Source organism: Platichthys flesus, chromosome 10, assembly GCF_949316205.1.
Source record: "Platichthys flesus chromosome 10, fPlaFle2.1, whole genome shotgun sequence".
NCBI classification, from domain to species: Eukaryota; Metazoa; Chordata; class Actinopteri; order Pleuronectiformes; family Pleuronectidae; genus Platichthys; species Platichthys flesus.
Genome location: NC_084954.1, coordinates 16,396,658 through 16,409,392, shown reverse-complemented (window position 1 = coordinate 16,409,392; position 12,735 = coordinate 16,396,658). Strand labels below are relative to the sequence as shown.

The window sequence follows — 12,735 nt, the reverse complement described above, 5'->3', positions numbered from 1 at the left end:
GGGCACGACAGGGTAATTTCCTCCTCAATGGCAGAAACCACTTTAACTGACAAGTACTATTCAGCACTGAGCTTCCATGACATAGCAACAACTGTTACTTTGCTGCTGTATGTGCTGTGTTTAGTTGGAGTGTAGTAAACTGGGAAATATCCATTAAAGACAGCGGGCTGCACTTTCCTGCGGCCTTCATTCACCTGAGCATGACTCATGAATCCTTTAGTTGAGCTAACTCATTACGAGAGACAGAACATTCTTTTGCCTGAGTCACCTGACGCCTTAAAGTGACTGTAATTATGGTAAATATATAGCTGCTTGCATTTATGATCTATTCTAAAAGATATGACTGTGCATACATGACTGGTGCCGCATAGTACAACTCAGGTGATGAAGCCAAAACATCCCGGAAACAAACGCGGCCATCTTGTTTATTTGGAGTCCCCCATTTTGCATCAAATAACTAAGTAAAACCCAACTAACCGAAAAAACAAAAGGCAATGCAACATAATTCTGAAACCATATTTGGGAAAAACCTAAAGTACAACCAGCCACAAGGTGGCAATTGAGAAGCTTTGGTCTCACTTTTGGAAGGTTGTCATGTCTTTCAATATTTATATATATATATAATTATATATATATACACATGCACAGACACACCAGTTAACAGAGCTTAAGGGACGTGTTGAAATATTGTGTTGGGGTGAGCAGTTGTTGCATCACAGCTTAAGAATGAACATGGCCTGGACTGGTGAACTGTGACTGTGGGTGCTTGCAGACTGAAAATATCAAGACTTTGAATCAACTACGTCAGGTACAAAGGTGGGTTTATAGTACAAATCAAATAAATATACATGTAGTAAAATTGTGTATTTTGAACTCAACCACAAGATACCTAATTGAAAAACAACCAACAAAAATAAAAAATGCTGACTTCTGTTAAAACAAAAAAAATCCTCAATCAGACCAATGAAATTCGGCAACTTACCTGAACAACTTCTATCCCTCTTTTCCTGCAAAAGAAGATAAAAGCAATAATCATTAATGTGATCAAAAATAAACTGAAAGTAATGATTTTTAACATACATTGCCCGGCACTGAGAGAATCCTAAAGTGATTCACCAGTGATTTCGGTACTTGTCGCTGGTAATGGCGACAGGCAGCAACTGTTGTGATACCTTGATAACAAGAGCTTGGAGCTCACAGCATTAGTGCACTAACGTCTGTCAAAATACAACACTGACTTTTTAGATTCAGATTTTCATAGCCCTGTTAGTCAATTTTAAGTACTACTTGGACACAAATTAAATGGAGACTTGTGTGTGTGTGTTGCAGACTGTTGTTATTTTTGCTGTGGTATTGAATCTGATTCACAATCGTAAACTTTCAGAAGTACTGTGAATGACTTTCCAGGATTCTGGTTTAGTGACTTCTGTATTAGAGACAAGAGCAACTGACACATGATGTCATCTGCACCTGGACATCAAAAATAAATATCTAGTAAATTTGTGTAATAGCAAGACAGCACAGCAGTATTATTTCAGCTGAAATATCAAATCCCTCTCTCAAGCTGGAGAATAATGTACTTTACACTGAACAGAAATAAAAGTGGTTGCTTGGCAACCATCAGACCCCTACCAGAGCAGAGTTGTTGGTAGAGGCGACTGTCTGAACATAGTACACCACTCCACTGTCAACACGAAGAACCACATGTTTCTAGAAATTGGTCTAAAAGGCACAGATGATGTTTAAACCTGCTGGATTTTATTAGTCTCCACCAAGAGAAAAACAGGCGCCCAAGCAGAGAGTGGAGGAGAGGCATTTGCATATTTCTGGTGAAGCTAGCTCCAGCAAAAAAAAAAGTAATACTTGAATGGACAAAACAACTTAGTCCTAGTCGGGGGGAATTTGAGTGCAATCCAGCAGCACTACCACCAACTCAGCCTGTCCGGGGTAGTTGTTTTTAAGGTTACAGCTCCATGGCAACAGCAGTGCAGCAATTCACTGCTTAACAACAATGTGGATATTTAATACCGCAGCTGGAGTGTTTCATGTGGTGTCAATGGGGACCTTTAGTTTCGTCCCTTCTCAGACATGGAGATCGCCTGCTATCGTGCATTGCTGCTACACAGCGAGTAGAAAGAAAGGGATGCAGAGAGCAGATGAACAAGGGAGGCAAGGGTCAAAACTTTCTGAATAAGCTCAACACACAAGAGCATTGAGGTGTAACAAAAAACTAAAACATGTAACTTTTAATTCCACCCTAACAGACTTCAGGAACGGCTGATAATCGATTATAATTAAATACTTAATTAAAATGGCTATGCTTTGAGAAAACTTTGAGTGAATCAGCTGAAGCCGGTCAAACAGGAAAACTGATTTACCTGTTGATTTGATGCTATCTTTCATGTACAAATTGATGCAATCAGTTCATTAGAACACATACATTTTAGAGTGCTACTCTCCATAGGTTTTAAATAATGTTATCGTTAGGGTGAAAGACAAGCCACAAGCATACAAGGAAATCTCATCAGTGTTGTTGCCCCAGTGGCCTTGCCTTGACAGGATGAAGTGACAATATTTTCATATCATTCAATGAAGCCAGGGCTGTCCAATTTCAAGGGCACAGCATTTTTCTTAATCAGGTATTTATGAGTAAGTAGGAAGCCTCTAAATTGCTGTGCGAGGGTAAGGGACACAAACATGAACCCTAGTGGCCCTGAGCAGCAGGAACCCCTTACAGTCCAGCTGCACGAGACAGGGTACACTCAACACTGGAGCACTTGCCATGTCAGCTGCATGCAACATGATAAGGGGGATAGAAAACCTGACGAGTCACTGTTAATTAACATTACATACACATTAGGTTTACCTCATAGAAGTAAGGTATTGATCATTATGTGATGATAAGTCATTTAAAAAAAATCTACTTCTAAACTGTAGCCGGTGAGAGATGTCACTTGAGTCTGTGAGAGAGGGACCCGCTTTATAACCGCAGGGAGAAAAAAAAAATATGATGCTTCTATATGATGAAGGAAATGTGTCCGAAATATGTCAAAAAGAACTAGAAGCAGAAAACAAGTTGTGAATTGAGTGACTGGGCCACAGAAGCCATTCAAGAGCTATTTTCCATTTAAAAGTGCTTGTATTTGTTGTTGTTCTTGTAAAAAGGACCTGAACTTCCTGATCGTCACAAACATGACCTTTTAACACTCAGGACACACCCTTCATGCAGTGGGTGGGTGTTCCTTTAAGGTTTATGAGGCGATTAAAAATGTTTTGTGGATTACAGTGTTGCAATCTGCCCTCCATCAGGTCACTTTGTGGAGCAACACTTCTCCTATAAAAGGTGAACATTTTTCATAGGTTGCTAAATCAAAAGACTCCAAACTCTTGCTGCATGCACATTGCTGCTGACATATGTGTTTTCAGGACAACTGAAGTCCTCATACAGCACAGGTAGAAAGGCAGTGTTGCAATGACAGGTGCTGAAGAAAATCCATGCCATACTTTGTAATATTTTGCTCAGCTGAAGATGGACAAGCTACAGCAAGACAAATAAATACAACACCCATTAAGCCAGAACCATTAAGGCCGGGGGAATCAGAACAAATCCATGTTAGAGTAGAAACATGCAGATATTATATTCACATCCAACTGGTGTGCAGACAATCTTCGTCTTCTGATAAGAGTTTAAACACACCCTTAATTAAATTCATGCTATGGCTCTGCATGTGGACAAATACAATATATCTTGTTGTAGCTAAATAAAACGTCTCAATTCCAGAGAGAAAGACGATCGGTCTCTGTGATATCACAGATTTCAAGTTACCATGAGTATAGAACTGAAATAGTCACAGAAAAAATCATGCGGTTTTAATGTGGAGATTTGTTCCTCTTTATGTTGACACACACACACCAGCCATTAAATGTCATGCATCGGGACAATTCAAGTAAATAAGACCATCTGTTTTAGCTGCCAGTCCTTTTCCACAGGTACCTTTAACTGAGACCAGCAGCTCTGCCTACACACATTCCCTCCTCGCGCCATGTTTCAACAAGCACCGATTTGAGACATAACAAACTAAACCTACTACAGTAAAAGAGAAAAGCTGCAGAGGCTCGACTTCTTCGGAGGTCTCCTTCCTCCGGCAGAGAGTGAAAGAGTTAACTCACTGATACTGTGTGTGTGTGTGTGTGTGTGTGTGTGTGTGTGTGTGTGTGTAAGAGAACGCTCTTATGGAGGGGAGGAGGGGGTCAACTGTCCTTTGTGTCATTGCCTGACAGCACACCTCTTAATTCACTGTAGCATAAATATTTAATTAATGATGTAGACCCACTGTGGATGCATGTCAGGGTGGTGTTGTTGTTGTTGTTGTTTCTCTGTATGCAGTGTAATCGGTCTTCTGGCCACATACCTGCACAGATCAGCAAAGGCCTGGAAATTCAGCTTCTTCATCTTCTTCTCGCTGAGCCAGTAGCCGACTCTCCGGCCCTTCAGGAAGGTCTGCATCTCCACTGTTCCCCCTGGTCCTGCTCCGGAGTGAGACGGCAGCGGCTGGAGGCTCAACCTGGAACAAACACAGGACACTGTTACGTTCACGTTCGTCACAGCCAACCAGGGGCTGTTGAGAGACGACCACGCTCAAAGTTGACGAGTCGAACCAACAAACTCCCCGTGTGTCCCCTCAACATTACCCCCACCCCCTCCCTCATATTCAACACGATACATCCCCCCCACCCCATAGTACAGCGAGTGAGCTCCAGCATCCACGAACCACACACTCCGACCCTCGTTCCCTGAAGCTAACCCCAGCCGCTAACGTTAGCTGGCTAGCTGGGGAGTGACAGTCTGCCAAGCTAACCGAGGGCATGCGACTGGGAGACGTTAAGCTAGCTCGCCGTGGAGCTCACCCAGCGTCCACCTCACCTCCACATGTCGGACGAGTTAACCGGCCAGCGAGGGCGACTTGGCAACAACCACGAAGAAAAAGATGAAGCGACTGACATGACAAGGAATTGCAGCTGGCAGCTAGAGAAGCTGCGTGCGCGGGGCTAACTAACCTGGTAGTTATTTTAGCACAGTTCCCCCTCCTCTGCGTGTGTCCTCTGAGCAAAACTAGCTCCGGTGGTGGCCCATTGTCGGTCCGTGCTGCGGGGGAGGACGAGAAGTTTTCCGGGCAGGTGACAGATGACAGACAGGTTGAGAGGTTCCTGGTGTTTTCCGTCTCTGAGCTCCACTGGCGGCTCACACCCAGGATCCCGGAGACTGCTGCTGCCTTCACGGACGCTCGGAAAGTACCACTCCCCCGCTATCCAATCACAGCATGCGTCTTGGTTTCACGTGCTGCTGCCATGACTTCCTCATCGATTCCACCCCATTAATCGATTGATCATTTCGTGCATGAGATGTCGAAACAGGTTTCTGGTTTCGTTTGAGCAACACACCCATATTCGAATAGCCCATTTTCCTTTGTAACACAAACAGAACTCTTTTTACAAATTGATTGGTTATATGTATAATCTCCCTAATCAATCAATTTGTCAATGAATTTTTAATAAATTCTATAAAATAAAAAAACACAGCTTTTTTTCAATCGTTAATTTTTCGCGATCATCATTTAAATAATAATAAACAGAAAAAAGTATTATTTTTATAAACAGTGATTGGGGGGGGGGGAGTAAAACGCTTCATGATTTAATCGACACATTCGAAAAGGAGTGAGAAGACGAAAAAATAAAAACTCTGATTCATGTCTTGATTCATTGTAGCGACATGCCAAAACTCAAACATAGGCCTATTCAGTTACAACACAAGACCCAGAAAGTGAGCCTTGGTGAAAAAACAAAAAAAATGCATATAAACTTAAATATATATATCTATATATATATATATAGATATGTATATTGTTATATTTGATCAAAATTTACAGCACCACTATAAATTTCAGTTTATAAATTGACAGTCATCAACTAGTCAGAAGTCAATCTGCAGAGATTGACTTCTGACTAGTTGTTAAATGTTTTTATTGAGTTCTGTTCAATACTGTCAGGAAGCAGGAGTATAGATCTGAAAACTGGTTTGTGAATTTTTTTTAGGTGTTAAATATTAACCAACTGTCGTCTGCACAATGATCTGATTTTTTACGTTGGCACGTTGTTGTTTGTATAATGAGCAGAAGCCCGCAATCGTCCAGAGAAACATGGCACAGGGGCGCCATCCCCTGGATAAGAAGTGTAACATATAGTAATTACTTTTTATATTATATTATTTAATTTTTCAGGTTTACAGAAAACATAGCACACAACATATACCCTAAAATAATACACAGGCTGTTGGGATTTTCATTATATGAATATGTGTAGAAGGGGTGATTGTAAATAAATAAAAATCTACAAATGTAGATCCACATTTGGTAATATAAGTAGGGCAGGCATTACTTCTACGATAGGCATTCAGCATACGTATTTGAACTAATTTAGGAGTGTCATTATTTGTCTTGCTTTCGATTCCAAAGATAACAATGAGGTTTTGAAAAACGAAACAAAACAATAATACACAAAAGAACAGACAGTGCTGGAGGCTTTGAGGAGGACAGACCTGCCGCTTCCAGTCCTTCTCTGCTGCATCTACCATCAGGACACGTATGTGAGGTTAGTCTGACAGGCTCCTACATTTTGATCTTTAAGCTTCGATATTAACAAGTCTGAAGTCAAACTTATTATATATTTAGGTAATTTTCGATTATATCAACACAGATTAGATTGCCAGGCTATTAATGTCGTGTATATTTCAACTGGCTGATAATAATGTGGTTTGACATAGTTTTAAAGGAAAATTCACGTTTAATAAGTTGTCAGTGAATAAATTGTTTTATCAAAGTTATATATTTTATTTTTTCACAATCTAGTATTTTTCTAAAAAGTCAATGTGAACATGTTCCGGGGGTTTTGGGGGGCAACTCTGAGCCATTTTGCCACACCCGTTGAAAATTGAAAACACTGTGATTCTTGTAGAGCGTCAAAAGCCAAGGTTGGAAACTATTGGGTTATTCTCTAACATAGGTTGTTAAAGCATGTCAAATCATCCAGTTACTAAAATCCAAAAATGTAAAATTAAATTTTAAGTAAGGCTGTCAAATATACGTAGTACTATAGAAAATTCAATGGTTTTTCTCTGAAATGTGTATCAAAAGCAGCATAGAATGACACAGACACACCCACACAATAATGTGTTCATCTTCTTCCTGTGCTTAGTTTCTCATGGGAATGAGCATTTGATCCAATCCTTATTGTTACATTTTTGGTGAGACCCTGAGAACTATCAATCATTTCTGTAAATTGTTCTTTATAACGGCTGACTTAATAAAGTTAAGATAGAGGCAGGTGCAAAGTGAAATTGAAGTACATAAATTGCAAAAAGTATTAGGGAGAAAATGATAATCGATTACCGAAAAAAGAGTAAATTTAGTTATAAAAAGTAAAGTAAATATAAATCCTACATTATTCCTCCTTAAATAGTTTATAAAACATTTTGACAGTTGTATAACCTGTTTTTCCGAATCAATAAACCGCTGAATAAACAATCTTTAAACTCGTGCAAAACAATCCAATGCTACATTAGTCTTAAACGTTACACGCAAGTGAACAACAAAAATAATTTATTATCATCTATTGATTGTTGATCTGTACCTATGATCTGTGCGTCTCTTACGTCACTTCCTCCACGTGGTCTAGGCCCCAATCTCCCGCCCGGAACAGTCGTTTGTCAACACCGTGCTGCTGCTGCTCACACTCATTCGCGTGCTCGTGTCTTTGTGTGTCTCTCCTTCACCATCTTTTAGTTTTTTTTTTTTATTCCAGAATGGCTGAACACAAAGGAGAGTCCGAGCCCCACGACGTCAGCGAGGAGGACCTGGAGACAGCTCTGTGTGTTCTGGCAGGAAGCGACCCAGAAAACTGCTCCTATTCCCGGGTAAGAAAAGCCTCCTGCACCGCATCTCCGCAGCCAGAGTCAGCATCTATCTGCAGTATTATTTAAATATATAATGTTGTTCCACAGTATAGTATTGTTGTTGCTATATTGGTTTGTATTATGTATGGGAAACCGATTAAACTATGATAAAATGGCATTGTCTTGCAAAATACCACTGCAGCCCTTCTATTTACCATGATGGTCTATATTTCCTTCTTTCAGAGTATGAAATAAATAGTTATTTATTACATGATGTTGTAAATAACGTGTTTATCTCCACCTCCTGTGTTGACTGTTGCAGGGCTATGTGAAAAGACAGGCTGTGTTTGCCTGCAACACCTGCACCCCCAGTGCTGCAGAGCCTGCTGGGATATGTCTGGCCTGTGCCAACAAGTGCCACGATGGACACGACATCTTCGAGCTGTACACCAAAAGGTATTTAGGATACAGGTTTTACACCACAGCTTGCTCAATCATCGGATCTGTGGGGCGTTAAGTCAATTTAAATCTTTTTTCTTTTTGTAGAAATTTTCGCTGTGATTGCGGCAATAGCAAGTTTGGCGATTTCCAGTGTCAGCTGATGAGTGTGAGTCCGCTGCTTTTATCGAACTGAGGTGTCATCACCCAGCTTGTGTTCTTTCGTTGCACCTCATGGTTGCTGAAGTTCCTCCGCTTCCTCTATTCACAGGCAAAGGACGAGGAAAATGTCAGAAATCAATACAATCACAACTTTAGTGGCTTCTACTGCACGTGTGATCGGCCGTACCCAGACGCGGACGATCAGGTATTCCTCTTTGATTTTTCTCATGCAAATAACATAATAATTCAATCTACTGTTTGTTTTTGTCTCTGATCTTTCACTATAAACATTGTTTTCCTAAAATCACTCAACAGGTCAACGATGAGATGATTCAGTGTGTTGTCTGTGAGGACTGGTTTCATAGCGGGGTAAGCACATGTCTGTTTGTTTTGATCAAAATCAGCCGAAATACATGAAAACAGGAAAACTTTCATACAAGTGCTAATTTTCTTTATTTACGCTCTATATATGTAATTGAATGTGTTTCTATTCATTTATAGTTGTTTATGATACAAGTTTGTAGTTAAACTGTGAAATATGAAGCCTCAAATACGTTTATTTGTCATAAGGGTTTAATAACATCCAAGGAATCATTGCTTTTAAATATGTCTATATTGGCCAATATATCGGTATCAGAAAATTCCAAATATTGGCAGCAGAATCAGCCCCTAAAAACCTGAATCCTTCAGGCTCTAATTAAAGTGAAAGGGTGTCTGAGCACCTCCTTTGTTCTGATCTGCATTTGAACTCCACTTTAAGTCATCTGCTCTTCATGTGGTCCCTTCCAGCACCTGGGCTGCTCTGCAGTGGAACCTGAAGAGCTGCAGGAGATGGTGTGTGAGGCGTGCATGAACAAGGCTCCTATTCTATGGACGTACGCCGCTCACTTTGCAGGTAACTCATCCTCCCAATAACAAACCTGTCTGTATCAACTTTCGACAGTAATTTTCTGAAAGTCGTTTTTCCACTCCTGCTTCTGCCTTCAGTGCCACCAGTGATCAGCGTCGGTCATCCTGAGGAGGAGGAGGTGGAGGTCGACGTTGAGGAGCAAGGAGACAAAGAGGAATCCAGGCAAAGTGAGGAAGAAGCAACAACCAGTGTTGAGGACCCAAAGCAGGAGGTGAGAGACTAAGCTAATGAAAAATGGAAACATATTTTTTACTTTCACAAAAGAAAATATGATTTTCTTTCCCCCATTAATGAGATAACAAATTAAACAGTGCAAATGTCTAATAAGTAAAAAGAGATTAGAACTGTTATGAAAGAACATTTTACGTCATCACTGACATTTGCAGCTTTAAACAACTGTTATTTTTAGCATCTATTAAATGAAGAGTTTCAGCAAAGGGATTCGTGAGGAAAATATTGAACCCATCACCAGCATTTTGAATCTCCCAGCATTTAATGCTGGGGAGTGTAGTGATCAGTGTCTAGGCCCCAGCAATCTTCTTTTTTTTTTAAAGCACAACTCAAACCATTTTGTTTTTTCATGACATTTTACAATTGTGTTAACCATGTGGTGAAGTTTTGCGTTTCAAAAGTTTGTGTTTCATTAGAGAAATATTACGACTTGTGGTTACTGTGAGAGAACCAAATGATCTGCTCTGTGAGGTTTTGTCATATCCTCGTGATTCTTGTTTGCGGTTATCATTACCTCCGTCAAGAAGGATTGTCAGCAGGATTACACAAAAGTTACTGAACATATTCCTCGAAGTTAGATTTTTATCAGTTTTTTTAACATTGTGAGATAGATCAATTTTTTAAAAACAATTGATGCCAGCCTGCCACTAGGTGGGGCTGGAGAGCAATGAGGGGATTATAGCTCTGACTCAGAGAACAAGCTCTAGTTCCTGATATTGTGCGTTCCCCTCCTCTGGGTAATTAGATGAGAAATGACCCATGAGGCACTGCTTCTCCTGCTCTGCAGACGGCTTTGGCCAGGCTTCACAGGACAGCTTACTGTAAACTGGTGATTTTCATCGCCCAATCATGTCATCGTGTCAGTCGCCTTAAGACATCCCCTGGATGAGTCTGCAGTGCTGTGTGCAGCGATGTTTCACAAAGCCCAGGTGTTATCCTCTATCCCTCCTGGCAGTGTAACACAGTAACCCACGCCGTCATCTCCTGCTATTTGCATCTTAGGAAGCGCTGAACCAGGGCTCCCCGGGCAAACGGACCCACGAGCAGATGGCGGGCAGCCCGGGAAAGGCCACGACCAAATCGGAGACATGCAGGCTGAAGAAGCTGCAGGACCAGGGGCGGGAGAGGCTGAGACAGGGAGCCGTGTTCTGGCCGTACAGCTGGCGCTCCGAGCTTTGCACCTGCACAAGCTGCAAGGTGGGTCAAAAATGATACGCACAGGTTGTAAAGAGCCACTTGCCCGTGTTTGCTCTCCCAAGTCGATTCTGCTTAATGTAATGTGACAGTATCTCCGAAGCACATCAGCATCTTTTTTTAATGACTGCTTTTTTGGTCACACATCGGCGCGCAGAGGGCTTACGTGGCGGCCGAGGTGCAGTTCCTCATGGATCAGTTCGACACCATTCTGGCCTACGAGAACAAAGGTTTGGATGAGCCGTTCGGCCAGCACCCGCTAATGGCACTAACAAGCTCGATGGACCGTGTGCAGCAGCTGGAGATCATTTACGGTGAGCATGGCGTGGGCAGACGGGGGCAGCGGGGAAACGTGAGGTCACATTGCCAACTAGGTGGTTATCTTTTAAATTTAAAAGGCAGATGTGAGTGACTGAGATTCAATGTGGTAAAATTTATCCCATCTTCTTCCCTCAGGTTTAAACGAGATGACGACTTCTATCACTGCGTTTTTACACCAGTGTGTCGCTGATGGAAAGGTGAGACATGGACGTCTTATTGCAGATTTTTATCCGGACACTGTTTGGTTAATTGCCCATGGGCTTTGCGGTCATATTTGATGGGCACTGTTCCTTTCTGTATGCCCGTCTGACTCCTTCTCTGTTTTCATCAGACGCTCACCGTCGAAGCCGTGCATCAGCTCTTTGATGAGCTGCGTGCGAGAAAAAAACGCAGAACTGACGCAGGATACCAGTAACCGGGCGGCCACAAAGCAGACATCATATGCCAGGTTCATTCGGTGCTTTTGAGTGAAAGAATGTAAGAATGTGTCATGGGGAAAACAACCCTTCTTTCTTTGAATAAAGGTCTTTTTAGCTGCAAACCACATTATCCTTAAGCTTGAACAAATAGTGCAAAGAGAACTGATTTCCAGTTCCTGTTGTAAAATGGTTCAACTCATTACTAAGTAAAGATTGTACATTTTCAAGTCCAGTTGTTTTGATTGATTGTGATGCCTTAACTTTGAAGCTTCTGATGCAACTTTTACTTGAAACATTTATATATTTGAAATGTGCATCTTTACGAAAGACATTGTTTTTCACTCAAATAAAAAAAAGCATGTTTGTGGGTTATGAGAGTTGTTCACATGATGCTGCCATGTGCATGTTTGAGAACACGTCCATGCATTTAAACTGAGTTACATTCTTGTACTTGTTTACACCTGAGGTTTTAGGTAAAGAGGTTATTCTGGTGGCGACCAGTTAAGACCAGAGACTGTTCATGAAAATGGACGACATGACAGCTCTCTGAATGTGAAGCCAAAGCGCCGTGGAGAAGAGGGCATAAACCCTGCGTCGTGATAGTGGAGGGGACAAAGGCCAAAAGTCAAAAGAAATGTTCTCAAAGATGGTTCCTGTCATTACCTCGGCCAAGAAGGATATGTTTTCCTCCCAGTTTGTTTATTTGCAGGATTATGCAAAGATTGCTGGAGGGATTTTCAGGAAACTTTAAGGGATGTGGTATGAGTTCTGACTCAGTTCCAGACCCATACCGCATCCCTCAAAGTTTACTTTATTTTCAAATGTATTTTTGTTGATTTCTCAGAATAATTCATGGTTCTCGATCTGCAAAGAAATCTGATGTTTAGGAGACTGAGTGTGTGCAATTTGGTTCAAATGCCAAGAAAAATCATGATAGTGCACTTTTAGTTTTCAGTAGTTTTCACACTGATGTTCATTTTACCAAGAGGTTTGGTTTTAATTAGTTATTTGATGCAATAAAGACAGGACGATGTTAAGGGATGTTGCTGCTGTGTGTGAATTCATGTTCATAATAAAGAAATCCCATATCACCCAAATGAGATCAAGTGAAT

General features: G+C 41.2%; 2 protein-coding genes across 4 annotated transcripts in view; one reads left to right on the top strand and one right to left on the bottom strand.

Moving 5' to 3' along the window:
• itpk1b (inositol-tetrakisphosphate 1-kinase b) overlaps positions 1-5,283 on the bottom strand; it is a 29,227-nt gene extending 23,944 nt beyond the window's left edge. Inside the window, exons 1-3 of the mRNA XM_062396978.1 lie at positions 5,059-5,283; positions 4,413-4,565; positions 983-1,007 (exon numbers count right to left, since the gene is read on the bottom strand). Coding sequence (XP_062252962.1) covers positions 983-1,007; positions 4,413-4,507 — 120 coding nt within the window. The 5' untranslated portion in view covers positions 4,508-4,565; positions 5,059-5,283. The remainder of the gene's footprint in view (positions 1-982; positions 1,008-4,412; positions 4,566-5,058) is intronic.
• Positions 5,284-7,740: 2,457 nt separating this feature from the next.
• Positions 7,741-12,732, top strand: LOC133961542 (putative E3 ubiquitin-protein ligase UBR7). 3 transcript variants are annotated; one of them, XR_009922026.1, is made up of 12 exons: positions 7,741-7,969; positions 8,271-8,404; positions 8,495-8,555; positions 8,658-8,753; positions 8,864-8,917; positions 9,338-9,443; positions 9,536-9,669; positions 10,692-10,886; positions 11,041-11,197; positions 11,340-11,401; positions 11,536-11,681; positions 12,097-12,732. XR_009922026.1 is itself a non-coding variant. In XM_062396686.1 (12 exons), exons 1-11 carry the CDS (start codon positions 7,859-7,861, stop codon positions 11,617-11,619), a joined length of 1,194 nt encoding a protein of 397 aa, XP_062252670.1. In that variant the 5' UTR covers positions 7,741-7,858; the 3' UTR covers positions 11,620-11,652; positions 12,090-12,732. The 3 variants fall into 3 exon arrangements, 2 of the variants coding, with proteins under 2 accessions (XP_062252670.1, XP_062252669.1); XM_062396686.1 differs by having other exon boundaries at positions 11,536-11,652; positions 12,090-12,732; XM_062396685.1 differs by having other exon boundaries at positions 11,536-12,732.
• The last annotated feature ends 3 nt before the right edge of the window (positions 12,733-12,735 follow it).

What these genes read in the sequence shown, in the direction of transcription:
- LOC133961542 (XM_062396686.1), top strand. Translation starts at nt 7,859, where the DNA reads ATGGCTGAACACAAAGGAGAGTCCGAGCCCCACGACGTCAGCGAGGAG. An exon ending in AGGACTGGTTTCATAGCGGG is followed by an intron (nt 8,918 to 9,337) that starts GTAAGCACATGT and finishes GGTCCCTTCCAG; the next exon opens with CACCTGGGCTGCTCTGCAGT. An exon ending in GCAGCTGGAGATCATTTACG is followed by an intron (nt 11,198 to 11,339) that starts GTGAGCATGGCG and finishes TTCTTCCCTCAG; the next exon opens with GTTTAAACGAGATGACGACT.